Source organism: Bufo bufo, chromosome 1 (genome assembly GCF_905171765.1).
Source record: "Bufo bufo chromosome 1, aBufBuf1.1, whole genome shotgun sequence".
NCBI lineage: Eukaryota > Metazoa > Chordata > Amphibia > Anura > Bufonidae > Bufo > Bufo bufo.
This window is the reverse complement of record NC_053389.1, coordinates 177,297,192-177,318,872: the sequence shown is the minus strand read 5'-3', so window position 1 is coordinate 177,318,872 and position 21,681 is coordinate 177,297,192. Positions and strand designations below refer to the sequence as shown.

The 21,681-nt window shown below is 43.0% G+C and overlaps 1 protein-coding gene across 3 annotated transcripts in view; it reads right to left on the bottom strand.

Moving 5' to 3' along the window:
- Positions 1-18,148: 18,148 nt before the first annotated feature.
- Positions 18,149-21,681, bottom strand: part of TNNI3 (troponin I3, cardiac type) — a 48,716-nt gene continuing 45,183 nt past the window's right edge. For all 3 annotated transcript variants that reach the window (XM_040432443.1, XM_040432437.1, XM_040432429.1), the window contains 2 exons: positions 20,829-20,950; positions 18,149-18,244 (listed from right to left, as the gene is read on the bottom strand). In XM_040432443.1, the coding sequence (XP_040288377.1) occupies positions 20,849-20,950 (102 nt within the window). In that variant the 3' untranslated portion in view covers positions 18,149-18,244; positions 20,829-20,848. The remainder of the gene's footprint in view (positions 18,245-20,828; positions 20,951-21,681) is intronic.

Sequence of the window (21,681 nt, the reverse complement as noted above, 5' to 3'; positions counted from 1 at the left end):
GACAGAATCCATGGATGGCAGGCTTTTGAGTGTCCTTGCAAAGAAAGGTGGCTATATTGGTCACTGATTTGTTTTTGTTTTTGAATGTCAGAAATGTATATTTGTGAATGTTGAGATGTTATATTGGTTTCACTGGTAAAAATAAATAATTGAAATGGGTATATATTTGTTTTTTGTTAAGTTGCCTAATAATTATGCACAGTAATAGTCACCTGCACACACAGATATCCCCCTAAAATAGCTAAAACTAAAAACAAACTAAAAACTACTTCCAAAAATATTCAGCTTTGATATTAATGAGTTTTTTGGGTTCATTGAGAACATGGTTGTTGTTCAATAATAAAATTAATCCTCAAAAATACAACTTGCCTAATAATTCTGCACTCCCTGTATACAAACAATAGAGCTAAGAAATGGGGGTCATTCTAGATAAAAGTGGTACAATACCGACTATAAATGAGTATAAATGAATAATGGAAGCTCTTAGCGCACATACGTGGCGGGCCCATCTGCTGCAGTTTAGGTGGACAGCCATGTCTTGGTAGGTTTGCACTTCTTCCATTTTGGATGATGGATTGAACAGTGCTCCATGAGATGTTTAGAGCTTGGGATATTTTTTTTTATAACCTAACCCTGCTTTACACTTCTCCACAGCTTTATTCCTGACCTGTCTGGTGTGTTTCTTGGTTTCATGATGCTGTTTGATGACTAATGTTCTCTAACAAACCTCTGAGGCCTTCACAGAACAGCTGTAGTTATACCGAGACAAAAATACACACAGGTGGACTCTATTTACTAATCAGGTGACTTCTGAAGGCAATTGGTCACACTGGATTTTATTTAGGGGTATCAGAGTACAGGGGGCTGACTACAAATGCACACCACACTTTTCAGATTTTGAAAACCATGTCTGATTTTCTTTTCACTTCCCACATATTTGCTACTTTGTGTTGGTCTATCACATAAAATCCCTATAAAGTCCATTTAAGTTTGTGAAAATGTGAAAAAATGTGGAAAAGTTTAAGAGGTATGAATACTTATTCAAAGCAATTGTAGGAGCAATGGGGACATTGTCGTTACAACTAGGGGCTCTGCTCTCTGCAACTGCCGTGCCCTGTCCCCTTTGATTGACAGGGCCAGGCAGTGAAAACCTCATCATCACCCTTGGCCCTGTCAATTAAAGTGGAAAGGTGCTGCAGTTGCAGAGAGAGCTGAGCTCCTAGGTGTAACAGCAATACCCTCCTAGAAGCTCATTTGTATATGTTAATTTTTTTCTCAGCAACGCGGACACATATGAACATGGGACCAACACAGATGCCTTCAGCTGCCAAGCGCACATGTAACAGGTCAGCCAGTGTCATAAGTACAAATCTGCTGACAGACGCCCTGTAAACAGGAGGCAATGTACAATGTATACATAATGGATAATTACAGAACAGTCAATTATAATTGTATTGCTAGAAGAATGATGCCAAGCAATATCCACACTGCAGTACCGTTTGCCGTACATGTCTCTAAAGAGTTCTGTGTAATTAAATATACATTGATCAGTGAATCTCTGAATATCATTTACTATGGTGGAAAATGAGCAACAGAAAATAATTTTACATAACACCTTGCTGATCCTACATCTAACTAAGTGCAAGGTCACCAGTAATTCACTGCCTCGTTCAAGAGGTCCCTCTTAGCAAGGCAGGAAACTAAGGACAATGTGGCAACCATTAGATCTGTGTATTATTCGCCATTGTTATAGCCATGGAAGGGTGGAAAGGATGGGTCCGTAACTAGAATCCCTGCAGCTGCCGACGAGAAGATAAATTTAGCTTCTAGGGTGGATTCTGACAATGTTGGAGGATTATTTAAATCCGTAGAGCTTAGCTTCTCTTACCCACACCTGGCCCAGGCTATAAGTCTTTCCAATACAATCCCACATCAGCACCGCTTATTGGGTGGGAGTCATTCTGAAGGCACGAGGGAGTCATTGCTTTATCAGATCATTTCCATCTACAATGTGATGGCGTGTAATATGGTTGAGCTGTGCTGTGTGGGGTATCCTGCTGTCCATTAAAGCCCATTTACAGGAAGGAGTGTTGTGTGCTGACATACCTACTGTGGAAATGATATGTGCAAACTATTGCCATTGTACACTCGATACCTTAAAGGGGTATTCCAGTAGTTGGTCTGTAGCCACTGGATAGGGTATAAGAGATCGTTGAGGGCTGACCACTGGGACCATCACCGATCACGAGAACTGGGGTCCTATGTCTCCCATATGAGTAGAGCAGTAGTCAAGCATGTGCGTTGCGGCTCCATTCATCTATATGGGGCCTCAATGGGAGGTAGGGACAACATCAAGCCAAGCTACACCTCTAACCCTGCCCAGTGCCAATCTATGCGATGACATCACTGTATGGCAATTACCTACGCTGAACCACCAGGAATGGTGGAGCAGAATGATGATGGAACAGTAAGCGAACAGGCCCTGCATTATCATATATCTCAGTGTTGTCTTTCAATTCAGTCAAATAGTTAATAACAATTGTAATTGACCAGAAAGTTAAAGGGAACCTGTTACTTTGAACATGGTTTCTGAGTTGAAGGCAGCATATTATATATATATATATATATATATATATATATATATATATATATACAGTGGATATAAAAAGTCTACACACCCCTGTTAAAATGTCAGGTTTCTGTGATGTAAAAAAAAATGAGACAAAGATAAATCATTTCAGAACTTTTTCCACCAGGCTGCCTCTGAGAATGAGACTGTGCGCAGGCGCGATGCGATCCGGGCCAGTGAGGGTGCCGGGCGCATGCGCCGAAGATAGCCGGGGACACTAGTAGCCGCCCAGCGAAGTGCATATTGATGAGCTGGGCGGCGCTTCAAACGGCAGTTGTGGCGAGGCTGGCTGGGCGCAAGCTGAGGTGAAACACCGCCCCTTGGGCAGATTAAACCCGATTCTAGCAGGTGATAAAACTTCACATTACTGTAGTTATAAGGTGGACAGGGGGGATACTTACATGATTCTTATACACTTTATAAGACCTGTACGGTCATATATATACCTTAATATGCTTTTTGGCCCTGTCAGTGTCCCTTTAATGTGACCTATAAACTGTACCACTCAATTGAAAAACAAACTGAAATCTTTTAGGTAGAGGGAAGAAAAAATATAAAAATAAAATAATATGGTTGCATAAGTGTGCACACCCTTAAACTAATACTTTGTTGAAGCACCTTTTGATTTTATTACAACACTCAGTCTTTTTGGGTATGAGTCTATCAGCATAGCACATTTTGACTTGGCAAGATTTGCCCACTCTTCTTTGCAAAAACACTCCAAATCTGTCAGATTGCAAGGGCATCTCTTGTGCACAGCCCTCTTCAGATCCCCCCACAGATTTCTTAATCGGATTCAGGTCTGGGCTCTGGCTGGGCCATTCCAAAACTTTAATCTTCTTCTGGTGAAGCCATTCCTTTGTTGATTTGGATGTATGCTTTGGGTCGTTGTCATGCTGAAAGATGAAATTCCTCTTCATGTTCAGCTTTCTAGCTGAAGCCTGAAGGTTTTGTGCCAATATTGACTGGTATTTGGAACAGTTCATAATTCCCCCTAGCTTAACTAAGGCCCCAATTCCAGCTGAAGAAAAACAGCCCCAAAGCATGATTGTAATGATCGGCGTCACGCAAAGGGAGGGAAATGGGAAGGCCCTGTCCAAGGGAGAGGGAAAGGTGGTGACCCCTGACTCACCTTGCGGCTGGCACCTGACTGCCCTGACGTCCCTAGACGGGTTCCTCACCCGTACGCTGATCACGTGCCTAAACCCTGGCTTTCCCTAGGATGAGCCCTATGTAGTGAACGGGGCGGTGGGATCACTAGTCCGCACCACTGACACTAAGAGGAAAACACCAAGGAGAGGACAGACAATACAGACAAACATATAATCCCAGGTGGGCGACAACAACAGACCACCAAGGCCCAACAGGGATCCGGAGGGTAATGTTCTGGAACAACAACCAGGGAACACAACTACACAGCTCCAGTGGGTCAGTATAGAAGTCCAGGCAGGAAGCTCTATATCTGGCAACCAGAGAAGTGGGAGATGGGAATATAAGGAGGTTGGGATTGCTGGACAAGAAACAGCTGAGGAGGAGAAGCTACGGATCCCTGAGTAAGCCAAAAAGGGTTGCAAGGCAAACCCAGAAAGCTACCATTACGAAACAGCACTGTCTTTGTACATCGAGCGCGCAGCCACCCGCTGCGACTTTCTGACCCCGGGTATAACGGAGTCAGGCGTGGCTCTTGACACCCTCGTGACAATGATGCTGCCACCACCATGCTTCACTGTGGGTATGGTGTTCTTTTGGTGATGTGCAGTGTTGTTTTTGCACCAAACATATCTTTTGGAATTACGGCCAAAAAGTTCAACCTTGGTTTCATCAGACCATAACACCTTTTCCCACATTCTTTTGGGAGACTTCAGATGTGTTTTTGCAAAATGTAGCCTGGCTTGGATGTTTTTCTTCGTAAGAAAAGGCTTTCGTCTTGCCACTCTACCCCATAGCCCAGACATATGAAGAATACGGGAGATTGTTGTCAGATGTACCACACAGCCAGTACTTGCCAGATATTCCTGCAGCTCCTTTAATGTTGCTGTAGGCCTCTTGGTAGCCTCCCAGACCAGTTTTCTTCTCGTCTTTTCATCAATTTTGGAGGGACGTCCAGTTCTGGTAATGTCACTGTTGTGCCATAGATATGTTCTCCACTTGATGATGACTGTCTTCACTGTGTTCCATGGTATATCTAATTCCTTGGAAATTCTTTTGTACCCTTCTCCTGACTGATACCTTTTAACAATGAGATCCCTCTGATGCTTTGGAAGCTCTCTGTGGACCATGGCTTTTGCTGTTGGATGCGACTAAGAAAATTTCAGGAAAGACCAACTAGAGCAGCTGAACTTTATTTGGGGTTAATCAGAGGCACTTTAAATGATGGCAGGTGTATGCTGACTCCTATTTAACATGATTTTGAATGTGATTGCTTAATTCTGAACACAGCTACATCCCCAGTTATCAGAGGGAGTCCACCTAAAATATTTCAGTTTGTTTTTCAATTGAGTGGTACAGTTTATAGGTCACATTAAGGGTCCATTCACACGTCCGTTTTTTCTTTCCTGATCTGTTCCGTTTTATGCGGAACAGATCTGGACCAGTTCTGTACCCATTCATTTTCAATGGGTCCTGGAAAAAATCGGACAGCACAATGTGTGCTGTCCGTTTCCGTTGTTCCGTTCCGCATGTCCGAAAAAGTATAAAACTTGTCCTATTCTTTTCCGCAAAAATCGGATCCTGGACCAATACAAAGTCAATGGATCCGCAAAAAACGGAAGACATTTGTATGTCATTACGTATGTCATCCATTTTATGCAGATTCCGTTCCTGGAAATGAAATGGCACCTGAGGTAACACATAACTAGACTTTTATTCACTTTTTTTTTTTTTTTTTTTTTAAAAGAAATCCAAACAACTTTATTTGCTTATTGAAATTTATACATGTTTCCGTTTTTTGCGGATCCGCAAAAAACGGATGACATACGGATGACATACGGAAACATTTTCAGGAACAACGGATCCGCAAAAAACGGACCGAAAATCGGGATATAGAAAAATACTGACGTGTGAATGTAGCCTAAAGGTGGAAAAAGTTCCAAAATTATTTATCTTTGTCTAATTTTTTTGCCTCACAGAAACCTGACATTTTACCAGGGGTGTGTAGACTTTTTATATCCACTGTATATAGGTCAAGGAGGCGGTCCTATCAGTGATTGACAGCCTTCCCTCTATGGCTGTGTATACATAGATAGCTGTCAGCTCCACCATTCCTTCACCGTTGGTTCAGCGTAGGTAATTTCCATACAGTGACGTCACCACATACATTGGCACTGGGCAGGGTTAGAGGTGTAGCCTTGCTTGATGATGTACCTCCATGGATTTTTGTTGGGTGGTATCATGGTCAAATAACAGGAGTGGAAACTTTATTTCTATTGCCATAGGTGGCCCCTAGTAGGAACAACATCTGTGAGATCATACAGGGATCATGTTAGCAGCCCACCACTGCCATGCCCACCAACAACCATTAGTCTTGACCACTCAACAAAGCCATTACTCATTCCTGTCCTTAACTTGGCCTTACACAATATATACTGTATATGCCATCTAATGTGTATGGTGGCCTCCCAACTCCTTCCTGGCGGCAGATGTTGGGAAGGCTAAGGATCAGGCAGTTGGATTTCAACTACCCCATCCTTTTGTTCTCATGCAAGTAAAAATCTGCCAGAGGGTCTGGGGCAGACTTTCACCCCTCTCGCTTTTAGGGCTCATTCACATGACTATATGAATGGGTCCGCATCCATTCTGGAATTTCGCGGAACCGGTGTTGACCTATTCATTTTAATGGGGCTGCAAAAGATGCGGAAAGCACACTGTGTGCTGTCCGCATCTGTAATTCTGCCCAGAGCCCTGAAAAAAAATATAGAGCTTGTCTTATTCTTGTCCACAATTGAGGACAAGAATAGGCATTTTCAATCATAGTGGTGGCCATGTGCGGTCCGCAAATTGTGGAACGCACACGGGCCAGTATCTGTATTTTGCGGAGCGCTAAACACTATGGTCGTGTAAATCTAGCCTTAAAGGGAACTTCTCACCTGGATTTTGTGTATAGAGCTGAGGACATGGGCTTCTAGATGGCCGCTAGCACATCCGCAATACCTAGTCCCCGTAGCTCTGTGTGCTTTTATTGTGTAAAAAAACTGATTTGATACATATGCAAATGAACCTGATATGTGTCCTGTCCCTGAGATGAGTCCAGCGTGAAGGAGCCTAGCATCTCCCCGCATCCTCCGAATCTCCGAGATTACGGCGCTCTAGCTTTGTGACGGCGGGGAGCAAGGAGGAGATTTGGAGGATGCGGGGCGGTGCTGGGCTCCTTCACGCTGTACTCATCTCAGGGACAGGACTCATCTTAGGTTAATTTGCATATGTATCAAGTTGTTTTTTTGACACAATAAAAGCACACAGAGCTATGGGGACTGGGTATTGCGGATGTGCTAGCGGCGATCTAGCAGCCCATGTCCTCAGCTCTATTCCCAAAATCCAGGTGACAGGTTCCCTTTAAGGACACATGCATACGTGGTCTGGTCAAGCGTGCACGTGTATGGGGAGTTCAGGGGAACAAGCACTCGGCCGACAGCTGTCTACGGTCTATGGGCAGCTTTTAGCACTTATTGTCTCTTTTGTCTGCTGCGTTCCATTCTACAAAGCTTTGAACGAGTCTCCAGCTTTGTGCTGCAGTAAACTCTGACTTACCTGCACACAGTGATTCCCACGCAGTTGGGTTCTGTGCTTCTCTGTCATTGAGTGGATTAATCAGTGAACATAGAGTTTACTTTTACTGTGTTTATTTTGCCTGCCAGACAATAGCAGAAACGCTCCTCCAAGGTGGCCAGGCCTCTTCACTTGCTTGGACAAGACATTCGTGAACCAGCCTAACGCTGTCATTATGTAGTGCTGCCAAATGAATGAGTGAAGTATTATTTGGAGGGTTTTTTGTTCTTCGGGAGCAGGAGGTCACCTACCATGCTGCTTATATAGCTTTTTGCAATTCATCATCTTCCACTGACCTTAAGAGGAAACTCCTTCTACCCTGGTTGCAAACATTTACTTGGCAGCAGAGATTATTTGCTGTATAAATCCCTCCTGAAGTTAAGGTACTGTGTTCTTAGAACAACACCTTTGGGATTTTGTATTTTATGTGATGTTGATAAATCACATATGCTTAAAGGGAACCTGTCTCCATAAAATGTACTGTTAAACCAGGCCTAATTCATTCTGGAGAGAAAGCACTTTTAATCTATATGCAAATGAGCAGCTAAGTGCACCAAGGGAGGGACAAACCTAGACTGCGGACTCTTGCCTCCTCTACCAGCCTCTCCCTTTCCTTCTTGATTGACAAGATTCCTGCATGGTCATCTCTCTTGGTTCTGTCAATCAAGAAGGATAGAAAGGGGCTGGCAGAGGGTCCAACCTCAGTGTACTTAGCTACTGATTTGCATATGGAATAAAAGTATTTTTTCTCCATATGAAGCAACAGATCGCTAAGTGAATTATGTTCAGCTGAGCTAGCCCTACAAGGCATTGTGCCTCGTTTAAAGGGGTTAACCGGGAATATACAGTCATGTGAAAAAATTAGGACACCCTTTGAAAGCATGTGGTTTTTTGTAACATTTTTAATAAAAGGTTATTTCATCTCCGTTTCAACAATACAGAGAGATTAAAGTAATCCAACTAAACAAAGAAAACTGAAGAAAAGTCTTTTCAAGATCTTCTGTAAATGTCATTCTACAAAAATGCCTATTCTAACTGAGGAAAAAGATAGGACACCCTCACATGTATTCCCTCTTAAATTGGCTCAGATCTCACACAGGTATATCACACCAGGTGCACATAATTAGTAGATCGTTACTCTGCATGTTGAATGAGGCTTGCCCTATTTAAACCTCAGACATTTAGTTTGGTGTGCTCCTGACTGTTGAAGTGAGAGTGAGCACCATGGTGAGAGCAAAAGAGCTGTCAGAGGACTTCAGAAAAAAGATTGTAGCAGCCTATGAGTCTGGGAAGGGATTTAAAAAGATCTCAAAAGATTTTGAAATCAGCCATTCCACTGTCCGGAAGATAGTCTACAAGTGGAGGGCTTTCAAAACAACTGCCAACATGCCCAGGACTGGTCGCCCCAGCAAGTTCACCCCAAGAGCAGACCGCAAGATGCTAAAAGAGGTCTCCAAAACCCCTAAAGTGTCATCTCGAGAACTACAGCAGGCTCTGGCTACTGTTGATGTAGAAGTACATGCCTCTACAATCAGAAAGAGACTGTACAAGTTTAACTTGCATGGGAGGTGTGCAAGGAGGAAACCTTTGCTTTCCAAGAGAAACATCGAGGCCAGACTGACATTTGCCAGAGATAAAGTTGACAAAGACCAGGACTTCTGGAATAATGTTCTTTGGACAGATGAGTCCAAAATTGAATTATTTGGACACAACAGCAGAGGACATGTTTGGCGTAAACCAAACACAGCATTCCAAGAAAAGAACCTCATACCAACTGTGAAGCATGGAGGTGGAAGTGTCATGGTTTGGGGCTGCTTTGCTGCAGCAGGACCTGGTCAGCTCACCATCATAGAATCCACGATGAATTCTACTGTGTATCAGAAGGTGCTTGAAGAACATGTGAGACCATCAGTTAGAAAATTAAAGCTGAAGCGGAACTGGACCATGCAACATGACAATGACCCAAAACATACTAGTAAATCAACCAAAGATTGGCTGAAAAAGAAGAAATGGAGAGTCCTGGAATGGCCAAGTCAAAGTCCAGATTTGAATCCCATTGAGATGCTGTGGGGTGACTTGAAAAGGGCTGTACGTGCAAGAAACCCCTCAAACATCTCACAGCTGAAAAAGTTCGGCATTGAGGAGTGGGGTAAAATTTCCTCAGACCGATGTCGAAGACTGGTAGATGGCTACAAGAACCGTCTCACTGCAGTTATTTCAGCCAAAGGAGGTAACACTCGCTATTAGGGGCAAGGGTGTCCTATCTTTTTCCTCAGTTAGAATAGGCATTTTTGTAGAATGACATTTACAGAAGATCTTGAAAAGACTTTTCTTCAGTTTTCTTTGTTTAGTTGGATTACTTTAATCTCTCTGTATTGTTGAAACGGAGATGAAATAACCTTTTATTAAAAATGTTACAAAAAACCACATGCTTTCAAAGGGTGTCCTAATTTTTTCACATGACTGTATATTGATGACCTATCCTCTTGGGGGAGAGCAGATACCCAATACCCCCACCGAAGAAATCAGCGCTCCATAAGCAACGTGGCCTCTTCCTACGCCATGTGACGTCCCCATACATCAGTCATATGGCCTATTTGCAGCTCAGCCCCATTGAAGTAAATGCTGCAATACCAAGCACAGTTGCTGTACAATTTACGGCGCTGTGCTTGGAAAGCTCCCTATAGCCAGCTGCGCTAACCAGAGCTTCGGTGAGCACAGCGGCCCCCTGAAATAACTGATCGGCAGGGTTGCCAGGGAGGATAGGTCATCATTATGAATCCTTGGATAACGACTTTAACAGTGAATTTCCTTGCTGACAGACTCCCTTTAAAGGGAAACTGTCATGTTGAAAATGCAGTCAATTCTGCAGACAGCTTGTTATATAGCATAGGAGAAAGCATAATGATATATAGTTTTATGGAAAAGATTCAGTATAACTTAAATTTGTTTGATCTAAACCCTGTGAAAAGGCTCTATAGGAATGTATTGAATATCCCATAGACTGCAATGGTAATTCATTGCAGTATGTGGGAGAAGCAATCTGTAGATCACATGTTCAAGTCCCTAGAGAGACTTTAAAAAAAAGTTAAAAAAGTAAAGTTTTAAAAAAAATATGTCAAAATTAAAATCATCCCTTTCCCCATAATAAAAATAAACCATAAAAAAACACCCAAACTATTAAAATATAAAAGTATTCATCGCATATGGTAAATGCTGTAAGAGAAAAAAAAAACAAAATGCCCAATTTGCTGTTTTTTAGTTTCTCCACTTTCCCAAAAAAATGTAAGATAAAAAAACAATATAAAGTCATACACACTTTAAAATAGTATCAATAAATACTACAGATTGCTCTGCAACAAAAATGAGCCCTCACACAGCTTCGTTAATTAGGGATGAGCGAATCGACTTCGGATGAAACATCCGAAGTCGATTCGCATAAAACGTCGTTCCAATACTGTACGGAGCAGGAGCTCCATATAGTATTAGAATGTATTGGCTCCGATAAGCTGAAGTTATTGCTTCTTTTACAGTACAAATTAATTTATGAAGTTATTGCTCATTGGAGCCAATACATTCTAACACTGTACAGAGCTCCTGCTTCGTACAGTATTGGAACAAAGTTGTATGCGAATCGACTTCGGATGTTTCATCCGAAGTCGATTTGTTCATCCCTACCGTTAATGTAACTATAAAAAAGTTATGGGGGTCAGAATATGGAGTTGAAATAAAAATATATTTTTTTTTTGCAAAGTTTTTTTTTTTTTTTTAAACTGTGGCGCAATTGCATTTTTTACCCCATTCCACCCTATTTGGATTTTTTTTTTAGAAAGTACAACTTGTCCAACAAAAATAACCCCAGCTATGTGGACGTAAAATTTAAAAAGTTATGGCTCCAGGAAGGTAGGGAGTGAAAAACAAAACCATAAAAATGGAAAATTGCCTTGTTTGGAAAGGTTTAAATATCTGTAATTTCTGCATCATTTTACAAGAGTCTGAGTCAGAAGGGTCTAAATGAAGCAGATTTAACTAAAATTTTCTCAAATTTGAGTTGCATCTGAATTTGATTTAAGTCAATTTTGGGGAGAAGAAGAAAAAGAACATTAATAAAAATGTAAACTTAAAAACAAAGAAAAGAGAAAGGAATTTGAGTCCTAGGATACATCACAGTGTCATACACAAATTTTCAGGACAATGGAGCACATTTGATTTGGGTAGACTCAACATGGACCCAAATCGAGTCAATTGATTCAGCCGAATAAAACCAGAATCAAATTTTGAGCAATTCGCTCATCTATTTTCATTGTGCCTCAATTCCTTTGATTTTAGTTTCCTTAAAATATCAAGATCTGTGATTGCTGTTAGTAAATGAGAGCACTTTTGTTTGCATGTAGAAACTTAAGTTCAGCTCTGAACCCGGACATATCCCCATTTTCACTCAGGCAGCCGACCTGACTTGAGCATCGGAGCAGTTCATGCTCCGATGCGCTCCTTTGCCCTGCGCTGAATTGCGCAGGGCAATGGCATTTTGTGGAGTTCCGGTGACGTATTGGGCTCTCCATGGGGCTGCCAGGCGGAGGCTTCTGCTCAGCAGTGAGTCCAGTGACGTCACCAGCACTGATGGGCAGGCTTTAGCGCTGCCCTAGCCTTTAAAACGGCCAGTGACGTCACCAAACACACTGCTGGGCGGAAGCCTCCACCCGACAGTGTGTTATTGTAAATAAAAGAGCCCTTGCCCTGCACAATCCAGCGCAGGACAAAGGAGAGCATCGGAGCATCAGATGCTCCGATACTAACATCAGGGGGGCTGCCTGGGTGAAATTATGGGTATGTCCGGGTTCAGCTCTGAACCCGGACAACCCCTTTAATTAGCTTCTAGCACTATTGTATCCAGTCTACACTGTGAGCTAAACAGATTGGACTCCAGATGGATATATTTTATCTGTACTGATACATTGCAGAAAACGATCAGCATAGGAGAAAGATTTGTGGTGCTGATGTCTCATTTAGACTGCTACATTGTATCAACATCTCAGCTCTGTATACTTAAAGGGAGTCTGTCACCTCCATATGGCCATATACAGTGCTTACATGGCTCTGTAGCACACCTATACAGGATTGTAACGGTACCTTTGTTCTTTTCTTTAGACTTGCACAAGCAGGAAAAAAAAGTTTAATTCATATGCAAATGAGCACTCGCAAGTGCCCAGGGGCGGCGTTCAGTGTGTAGGTGCCCAGGCTGCTCTGCCTTCTTTTCACTTTACTCCTCCCCAGTCTCTTCCTTTGCCCGCCCTCCAAGTCTCTTGCCTCATCGATAGGTCCGGCCAAGGGCATGCGCACTAGGTGAAGCGATGCAGTGCTCACAATGGGCATCACCATGCCCAACCCGGCGAAGCAGTGCACAGGCTTTGGATCTTGGCCGGACCTATCGATGAGGCAAGAGACTTGGAGGGCGGGCAAAGGAAGAGGCTGGGGAGGAGTAAAGTGAAAAGAAGGCAGAGCAGCCTGGGCACCTACACACTGAACGCCGCCCCTGGGCACTTGCGAGTGTTCATTTGCATATGAATTAAACTTTGTTTTTCCTGCTTGTGCAAGTCTAAAGAAAAGAACAAAGGTACCGTTACAATCCTGTATAGGTGTGCTACAGAGCCATGTAAGCACTGTATATGACCATATGGAGGTGACAGACTTCCTTTAAGAGGACCTTTCGTGGTTTTTATTTATTCTAGATAAATACCTTTACTTGCTGATGCTGCCACCCTGCTGTTTTTTTTTTTTTTTATCGCTCCTGCGCCCCGCTGTGCCCCCCCCCCCCTAAGTTTTCCCGCTCAGTATGTTAATACTGAGCATCGGTACAGGGAGGAGGAGACATCAGGGTTTCTCAATGGGCGTTTCCTTCTCCCTGTGCCACGATCCAATCACAGCGGAGAGCGTCACAGCCAGGGAGAAAAAAAGACCTCACCTTCTCCCTGGCTGTGACGCTCTCAGCTGTGATTGAATCGCGGCACAGTCAGGGAGAAGGAGACGCCCATTGAGAAACCCTGGCGTCTCCTCCTCCCTGTACCGATGCTCAGTATTAACATACTGAGTGGGAAAATTACAGGGGGGCACAACGGAGCGCAGGAGCGATATTTAAAAAAAAAAACAGGCAGGGTGGCAGCATCAGTGGGGGTACCCCCCAAGTAAAGATATTTAGCTAGAATAAATAAAAAACATGAAAGGTCTTCTTTAAAACTGGAAAACACCTATAATATTACTAAGGCCTCATGCACATGACCGTAGTTCTGGTCCGCATCCGAGCTGCAGTTTTTGCGGCTCGGATGCGGACCCATTCACTTCAATGGGGCCACAAAAGATGCGGACAGCACTCCGTGTGCTGTCCGCATCCATTGCTCCGTTCCCAGTCCCCACAAAAAAAATATAGCATGTCCTATTCTTGTCCATTTTGCGGACAAGAATAGGCATGTCTACAATGGGCCGCCCGTTCCGCAAATTGTGAAGGCACATGGGTGGCTTCCGTTTTTTGCGGATCCGAGGTTTGCTGAATGCAATAAACAGCACGGTCGTGTGCATGAGGCCTAAGGCTATGTTCACACCAGAAGCTGGGGTTCCATTAGGAACATCCTTCGTAGGTTCTGGCAAAAACACAAGCCATAAACCAGATGGACACAATTATAGTAAGTGGTGTCCGTTGGAGAGAGTGGGGTCTGGATGTCCTCCGTCTGCTGTCCACATCCGTGCAACTGTGCCGCAGATTATAGAATATGTCCTATTCTTTACTGTTTTGTGGGCAAGAGTAGGCATTTCTACAATGGGGCCTACGAAAAGTGTGAGATGCTCAGAGACTGTATCTGTATTTTGTGGATCCATGATTTGCGGACCGCCAAATGGATATGGTTGTGTGCAGGAGCACTTATTCACACACACAGAGATGAGGTATAATGTAAGATTTGCACTTGTTCTGTGTTTCTGATCTGCACCTGGTTTTGGCACAAAATCACTGATGGACAACACCAACCAAATCACTAACCGTGTGAATAAAGTCTTATATCTTAGTTTTTCCCTCATAGATAGAGATGAGCAAAGTATTGAAAAATTCAATTTGGCAACTTTGCAGAAGTTAGCCAAGAAACTCGATTTGTTCCGAATTCATTCATCACAAATTGCTATAAATCAGGTATACCCAGGACACTCTGCCTTAGGGTACGGCCACATGTTACAGCCCTGCTGAGGGTGGTTGCGGCCATGTGTAACACCCCAGAGTGGTGTTACCACTTCTGCAGCACCTTGCTACTGTCTTTATTGGTCTAACCTCATGTCATATTATGCATTTATTTCCAGGTCCGCCACACTGTGCATTCCTAATAATGTTGTTATGTAACTGTTCATGTAATGTGCCTGGTTCACCAGCAGGTGGCAGCAAACACGGCAGAGCTGTACTTAGATATAATGGAACTCTCCATTTCATTGTAACCCCCCTCTGTAGGAAAGTGGGCTAGTCTGCCTTCCTGATGGGAGGGTGGGGACCAGTTAGTTCCAGTCTAGTTTACCCCCAGCTAGGGGAAATGTGCGGAGGGGCACGTCTCTGCTAGATGTGCCCACGCCAGCCAGAGCACCTTAAGCTCTGCTAGCCATGGAGGCCAAACCTTGAAGCCCCAGGAGCCGGGAGGAAATTTCCCTGGCATAACCTAGAGTCAGACTACAAAGTGAAGTGCAGCATACAGAAGAAGCTGAGTTATACAGCCAGCTTGTCAGTACAGCAGATTCAGAGAGAAACAGATATAGCAGAGTTGAGTTTGCCTGCCAGTTTCATGCTAAAGCCTGCTGGAACCAAGACAAAGCCTTTAAACCATTCTGCAGAACGTTTATGCAAAGTAAAGCTGCCATTTAACTTCATCTCAAGGTCTGGACTCAAGTTATTCTTTTATCCCTCAAGTATTCCCCCTATTTATTGCTTCGGAGCCAAAGCCTGGGGTCCAGCCGTGTCCAGTTAGGAGCACCGTGACACACATAAAGAGACATTTAGACCGCATAACACCACTTGGCATTCCTACTAAACCTGGGATGCAATATAGAGGGCCCTGGGTGGTGGCGGCCCGTTGCACATGCTGCGGTGAAGAACCGTGCGGCCAAATAGCCAGCAGCTGCCTTTCATTTAATAATTAGGTCCCCACTGTATAGTCCTTCTTTATTGTTGATAGCCGTGTGGTACATTTAATGCACTTTTAAACAGGGGCTGTTGCTGGTATGGAGTTTGGCTGGTTAGGTGGGGGCACAATATCCATATTACTGCTGTTCTGGCCCGCAATCTCCAGCAGGTTATTTGACAGTAAACACATAATATTAATCAGCTCTGGCATACCCACTTCTCCAACCCCAGCGCTCTCCTGCCCTACAGGTAGGAGCCCTTCTTCAGCCGTCTGCTTTTCCTCCTTTTCCACATGATCTAATATTGATGAGAATATGTCATCAGGAACATCCAGCTCCTCCTCTCTCTGCATCTTGATGACTTTTCTAGGACATGGAGACTTTGAAGGATGATTTGAAAGAAGTAAAGCCAGCAAAAGATGAGGATGGACACCATTAAGACCTGGCCCCCGTAAGGGGTGCAGCCTGGATGGTATTGGTTGGCACGCTGGCAGTGGAATAATAAAGGCTTCCATCTTATTGGTATTGAATTACATATCTTGTTGATGTAGGAATAAATAAAAGTGATGCAGTATAAGTCTTTCTGCACTCTCCCTCTCCAATATTCTATTAATCATTTTCAGTAACACTGTCCCTAGCACGTGAGCGCTTGCCACATCTCAGGACAATGGCACAGAATACCGCGTGGGATATGGGTTTTTAATCTAATCTGTCTATAATTTCTATCAGTTTATTTATCTAAATAAAAATGTTGCATAAATGATTATTATGAATGAGTTTGAGATGCGAATCTAGAGGCATAAGAGGTTAGGTTAATGATATGATGGTGATAGCTCTCACACGTTCTCATGTCTCATTTGTTACATACATTAGTGAAAGACTGGCTTCATGAAGAATCTTACTGGAAGTGAAGTGACAAGGGATGAGGTGAGGAGGTGAAGTGATACAAGACATGTAGAATGTGTATCTGCTGGTGGTTATCCCCCTTCTTCTCCTCAGTCAGCTGCTCTGGTGAGACAATGATATATTGTTCCCGCTGACAATGGCTGGCATGTGAGCCATGTACAGGGAGACGGCACTGAAGTCTTTCCATAGACCGGACAGTGAATACATAATGGGATTGTGCGGACATCATGCTCAAGGAATGAGGGGTCTGGACTTTCTTTCACTTATTAATGCCAATGGAATGACCGAGTTCATATAAATGACTACACCTATTACATGCGGGTGTGTCTCAGGAAATCTCTTTTGTAATGCTGAATGGCAAATTCAACTCTGCTTAATCTGTCAGACTCATGTAAACAGGCGTACTTGGGGTGATTAATGCAGCTCTCAAGGGCAACCGCAAAAAAATGAATTTATTTAGTTAACCCTTATTGTGATACCCTTATGTCCTCCCTTGATAACAGGTCATACTTGTATGTACTTATAGTGCAGAACTGATTATAGGTCATAAAATTGGCGTGTGACTGTGAGCTGGTATCTCCATGGACTCAGAGAGTGCTAGTGCTCCGGTGCCCAGCAATGCACCTGAAAAGTCGGGTGTTGGTGTTGGTCTGAGTCAAAGGGGTATTCCAGTTGGTATTTCCTATCCACAGGATAGGGGATAACTTTAAGATCATGAGAACGGGGGCCCCTTAACCCCTGCATCTAACCTGAAATGACTGGAGGGGCTAGTCGCACGTGTGCCCGCCCGCTCCATTAATTTCTATGGGAGTTCTGAAGACAGCCAAGCACTGTACTCACTATTTCCGGAACTCCCATAGAAATAAACGGAGTGGTTGCACGCATGTGCGACCGGCCGCTCTGGTCATTTTAGGAAGAGAAGCAGTAGATTTATTAATGGATTTATGCCGGTGTGAATTCATTCAGAAACATGGTGTTCAAAATGAGTGCCATATTTTTGAAGCACCTGTTTCACTTTTTCTGACGTAGAAGTCGTATTAAGTTGGCGAGGCAAGGTGTGACTTTTTATGAAACTTTTTTTAATTAAAATTTCATCTGCTTAAGAAGAAGAAAAATGTAAAATCATCAGAAATCTGGGGCGTTGCACTTTGAATTCTGCATTTTATGGGAGTGATTAATCCACGCTTACTAGGAATCTGGGTGGAGCAGGCGATCCCATACTAAGTTATGCCATGGGGTCCTATGCGATCTGTGTACGCCCCTGACAGCACTGATTGGATAATATCAGACTGTGCAGGGACACGCCCCCAACTGGTAACACCCAGCTACACCTTTATTGTAAATTTCTGGCAATTCATTCATAAACTTCAAGCAGGAATAATAGCAGAATGGTACAACATAGAGTAATAAGGATCGATGCTCCAGAATTGTTACTACCTGGGGAATGCATGCAGTTATTAAAACAGATAGGTGAACCAGCCCTTTTTAAGAGAATTCTTATAAAACATTTGGTGTATTGGACTTGGATGGAACCAAAGCCTGTCGTTGGTGAAGACCCCTTCCTTGATTTTAATATTCAGTAATTGCAGCATTATACATCATTTTTTCATCATTTTTTTAAATGTTGGCCATTTTTATTTGTGATGAGTAACATACAGCATAGACAGCATGTGGATGTAACATGACTCTCTTCTTATCACCAGCACAAAATACTAAAATGATAAATAGACACAGAATAAAGGAGTAAGGGACTGTGACCGGTGAGACAATCTCCACTTGATATCTGCTACGTGTGACCTGAAACAAACAAGAATCAAAGTATAAGGGTGATGGTGTCAAAGGAAAAAAATTCCTTCCCAACTCCATTCAGGCAATCAGATAACTCCCTGGATCAACGACCCCTCTCTAGTAGCTATAGCCTGTAATATTATCACACTCCAGAAATACATCCAGGCCCCTCTTGAATTCCTTTATTGTACTCACCATCACCACCACCTCAGGCAGAGAGTTCCATAGTCTCACTGCTCTTACCGTAAAGAATCCTCTTCTATGTTTGTGTACAAACCTTCTTTCCTCCAGGCGCAGAGGATGTCCCTTTGTCACAGTCACATTGCTGGGGATAAATAGATGATGGGATAGATCTCTGTACTGTCCTCTGATATATTTATACATAGTAATTAGATCTCCCCTCAGTCGTCTTTTTTCTAAAGTGAATAGCCCTAATTTTGATAATCTTTCAGGGTACTGTATTCCCGCCCATTCCAGTTATTACTTTAGTTGCCCTCCTCTGAACCCTCTCCAGCTCTGCTATGTCTGCCTTGTTCACAGGAGACCAGAACTGTACACAGTACTCCATGTGTGGTCTGACTAATGATTTGTAAAGTGGTAGGACTATGTTCTCATCACGGGCATCTATGCCTTTTTGATGCAACCCATTATCTTATTGGCCTTGGCAGCAGCTGCCTGACACTGTTTTCTACAGCTTAGTTTGCTGTTCACTAAAATTCCTAGGTCTTTTTTCATGTCAGTGTTACCCAGTGTTTTACCATTTAGTATGTACGGGTGACTTGCATTATTCCTTCCCATGTGCATAACCTTACATTTGTCAGTGTTAAACCTCATCTGCCACTTCTCTGCCCAAGCCTCCAATCTATCCAGAACCATCTGTAGCAGTATACCGTCCTCTTCTGTGTCAATTACTTTACACAGTTTAGTGTCATCTGCAATTTTTTTTATTTTACTGTGCAAGCCTTCTACAAGATCATTAATAAAGATATTGAAGAGGATAGGGCCCAGTACTGACCCCTAAAGTACTCCACTAGTGACAATGACCCAATCTGAGTGTGTACCATTAATAACCACCCTCTGTTTTGTATTACTGAGCCAGTTACTTACATACAGATATTTTCTCCCAGTCCGAGCATTCTCATTTTATATACTAACCTTTTATGTGGTACAGTGTCAAATGCTTTGGAGAAGTCCAGATATACGACATCCATTGATTGGCCGCTGTCAAGTCTAAAACTTACCTCCTCATAGAAACTGATTAAATTAGTTTGACACAGATCCCTCATGAAGCCATGCTGATATGGCGTTATTTGCTTATTTTCATTGAGGTGCTCCAAGATAGCATCTCTTAGAAAACCTTCAGTTTACCCACGATGGATGTTAAACTTACCGGCCTATAGTTTCCGGGCTCTGTTTTTGGACCCCTTTTAAATATTGGCACCACATTTGCTATGAACCAATCCTGTGGAACACTCAGTATAGAGTCCTTAAATATCAGAAATAAGGGTCTGGCTATGACATTACTTAATTCTCTTAGGATATGGGGGTGTATGCCATCTGGTCCTGGTGATTTGTCTATTTTAATCTTTTTAAGACGCCGCTGTACTTCTTCCTGGTTCAGACAGGGCACTTTTAATGGGGAATTCACTTGTACACTCTGCATTTCATCTGACAGTTTATTTTCTTCAGTGAATATACTCTGTAAAGGGACGACACCCACTATGTCATAGTCCTCCTCACAGATCACTAATTTGAGTTCCCCAGTTTTATTAGTCAGGATTCTGGCATTAGTATACATACATTTAAGAGGTTTATGTATATTTTTTTACCCTACATCTTTCCTTCTGAACAGTTCTAGTCCCTCCTTCCATTCCTCTCCCAGTCCCATTACCTTGCCCCAGGTCTCTATCTGCACTATCTGTCCCTCCTATAATGTAATTACCCTCCCCCAGTCCCTAGTTTAAAGACTCCTCTAACCTTCTATCCATCTTCTCCCCCAACACAGAGGCCCCTTCCCCATTGAGGTGCAGTCCATCCCTACGATAGAGCCTGTAGCCGAGAGAGAAGTCGGCCCAGTTCTCCAGGAACCCAAACCCCTCCTTCCTATACCAGTTCTTGAGCCACTTGTTAACCACCCTAATCTCCTGCTGCCTTTCTTGTGTGGCTTGTGGTACAAATCATTTTGTACAAAATGATTTGCCAAGCATCTAAAATTTATTAGCGTAGCATTTGCACCAGAATACATTCTATTATTTTGGCATTATTGTACTTTATTTGGTTTGCAGAGTGCTGTTGCATTGTATATTTTTTTGCCTTGGTGCTTTCAGCCATGGCAACGCGCACCTGCGTACTGGATGTGCTGACTGACCTCCAATTTTTCTTTGCAGGTGGTAAAGGCAGTATTTTGGAAAATACTACCTTTGAGGTCCTTGCCCTAAGCTTTTGACCTAAATCCCTAAAATCATTTTTAAGGACGCTCCACCTACCTCTGACTTTGTCATTGGTTCCGATATAGACCATGACTGCTGGATCTTCTCCAGCCCCTCCCAGTAACCTGTAAAAGTAGTACTGTAAAAGTGATAAATGTACATACATGACATCGGTGACGGCTTCCTAACTTTGCACCGCTCCAGATGATTCAAATTTCTTTTTCCTGCCCTGCATTCCACTGAGAGCATCGACGTTCTTTCTCCAGTCTCCAACTTCACGTATTTCCTAAAGAACAGGCCAAGCAGACATTGTGACGGCTACTAATCTATAGCTGTGGAATATCACTGGGGTCAACAAATATTTAAAGGATAACTGTCATATTTTCACTAAAAATTAAATTTTCATATATGTTGTTGCTGCTGTGGTGATAATCCATATTCACTTATTATTTTGTTCACATACTACTTGTTTAATAAGATTCCGTCCATAGCAAACGCTCCTCACAAGACTTCTTTCTGACTATCTTCTCAAGATGGCCGCCGATGCCCTTACCCTGAGGCTAAGACCTCCTCCCTAACTACCCAGAATTCATTCGGCTCATCTCGGGAACGTGCATCCTCACCCCAACCAATCGGCTTTCTCCAGACTTTAACACGCCCTCTTCCTCCTGAGTAGTTGATCGCGAATATTCTTATCATGAATTTTTATTGCGAATATTCTAATCGCTAATTTTTATTGCGAATATCGGCACTATCCCGGTTCTACAGGAGCGCTCACGCAGCGTTCGGGACTGCCCACTACTATGTCGTCCGTCTTCTGTATATAGAACATAGGAGACGGAGAACACCTAGCAAGGCTGTTTTAGCTGTTTTAGCCTAGGGGAGGAAACAACATGCTGCAATTACTAGGTAATTCAATACCTATACAAAAGTAATAACTAGGGAACTAAGGTAAACTTAGTCAGACCAATCCAATTACATAAAAAAAAAAATATGACAGTTACCCTTTAAATGTAG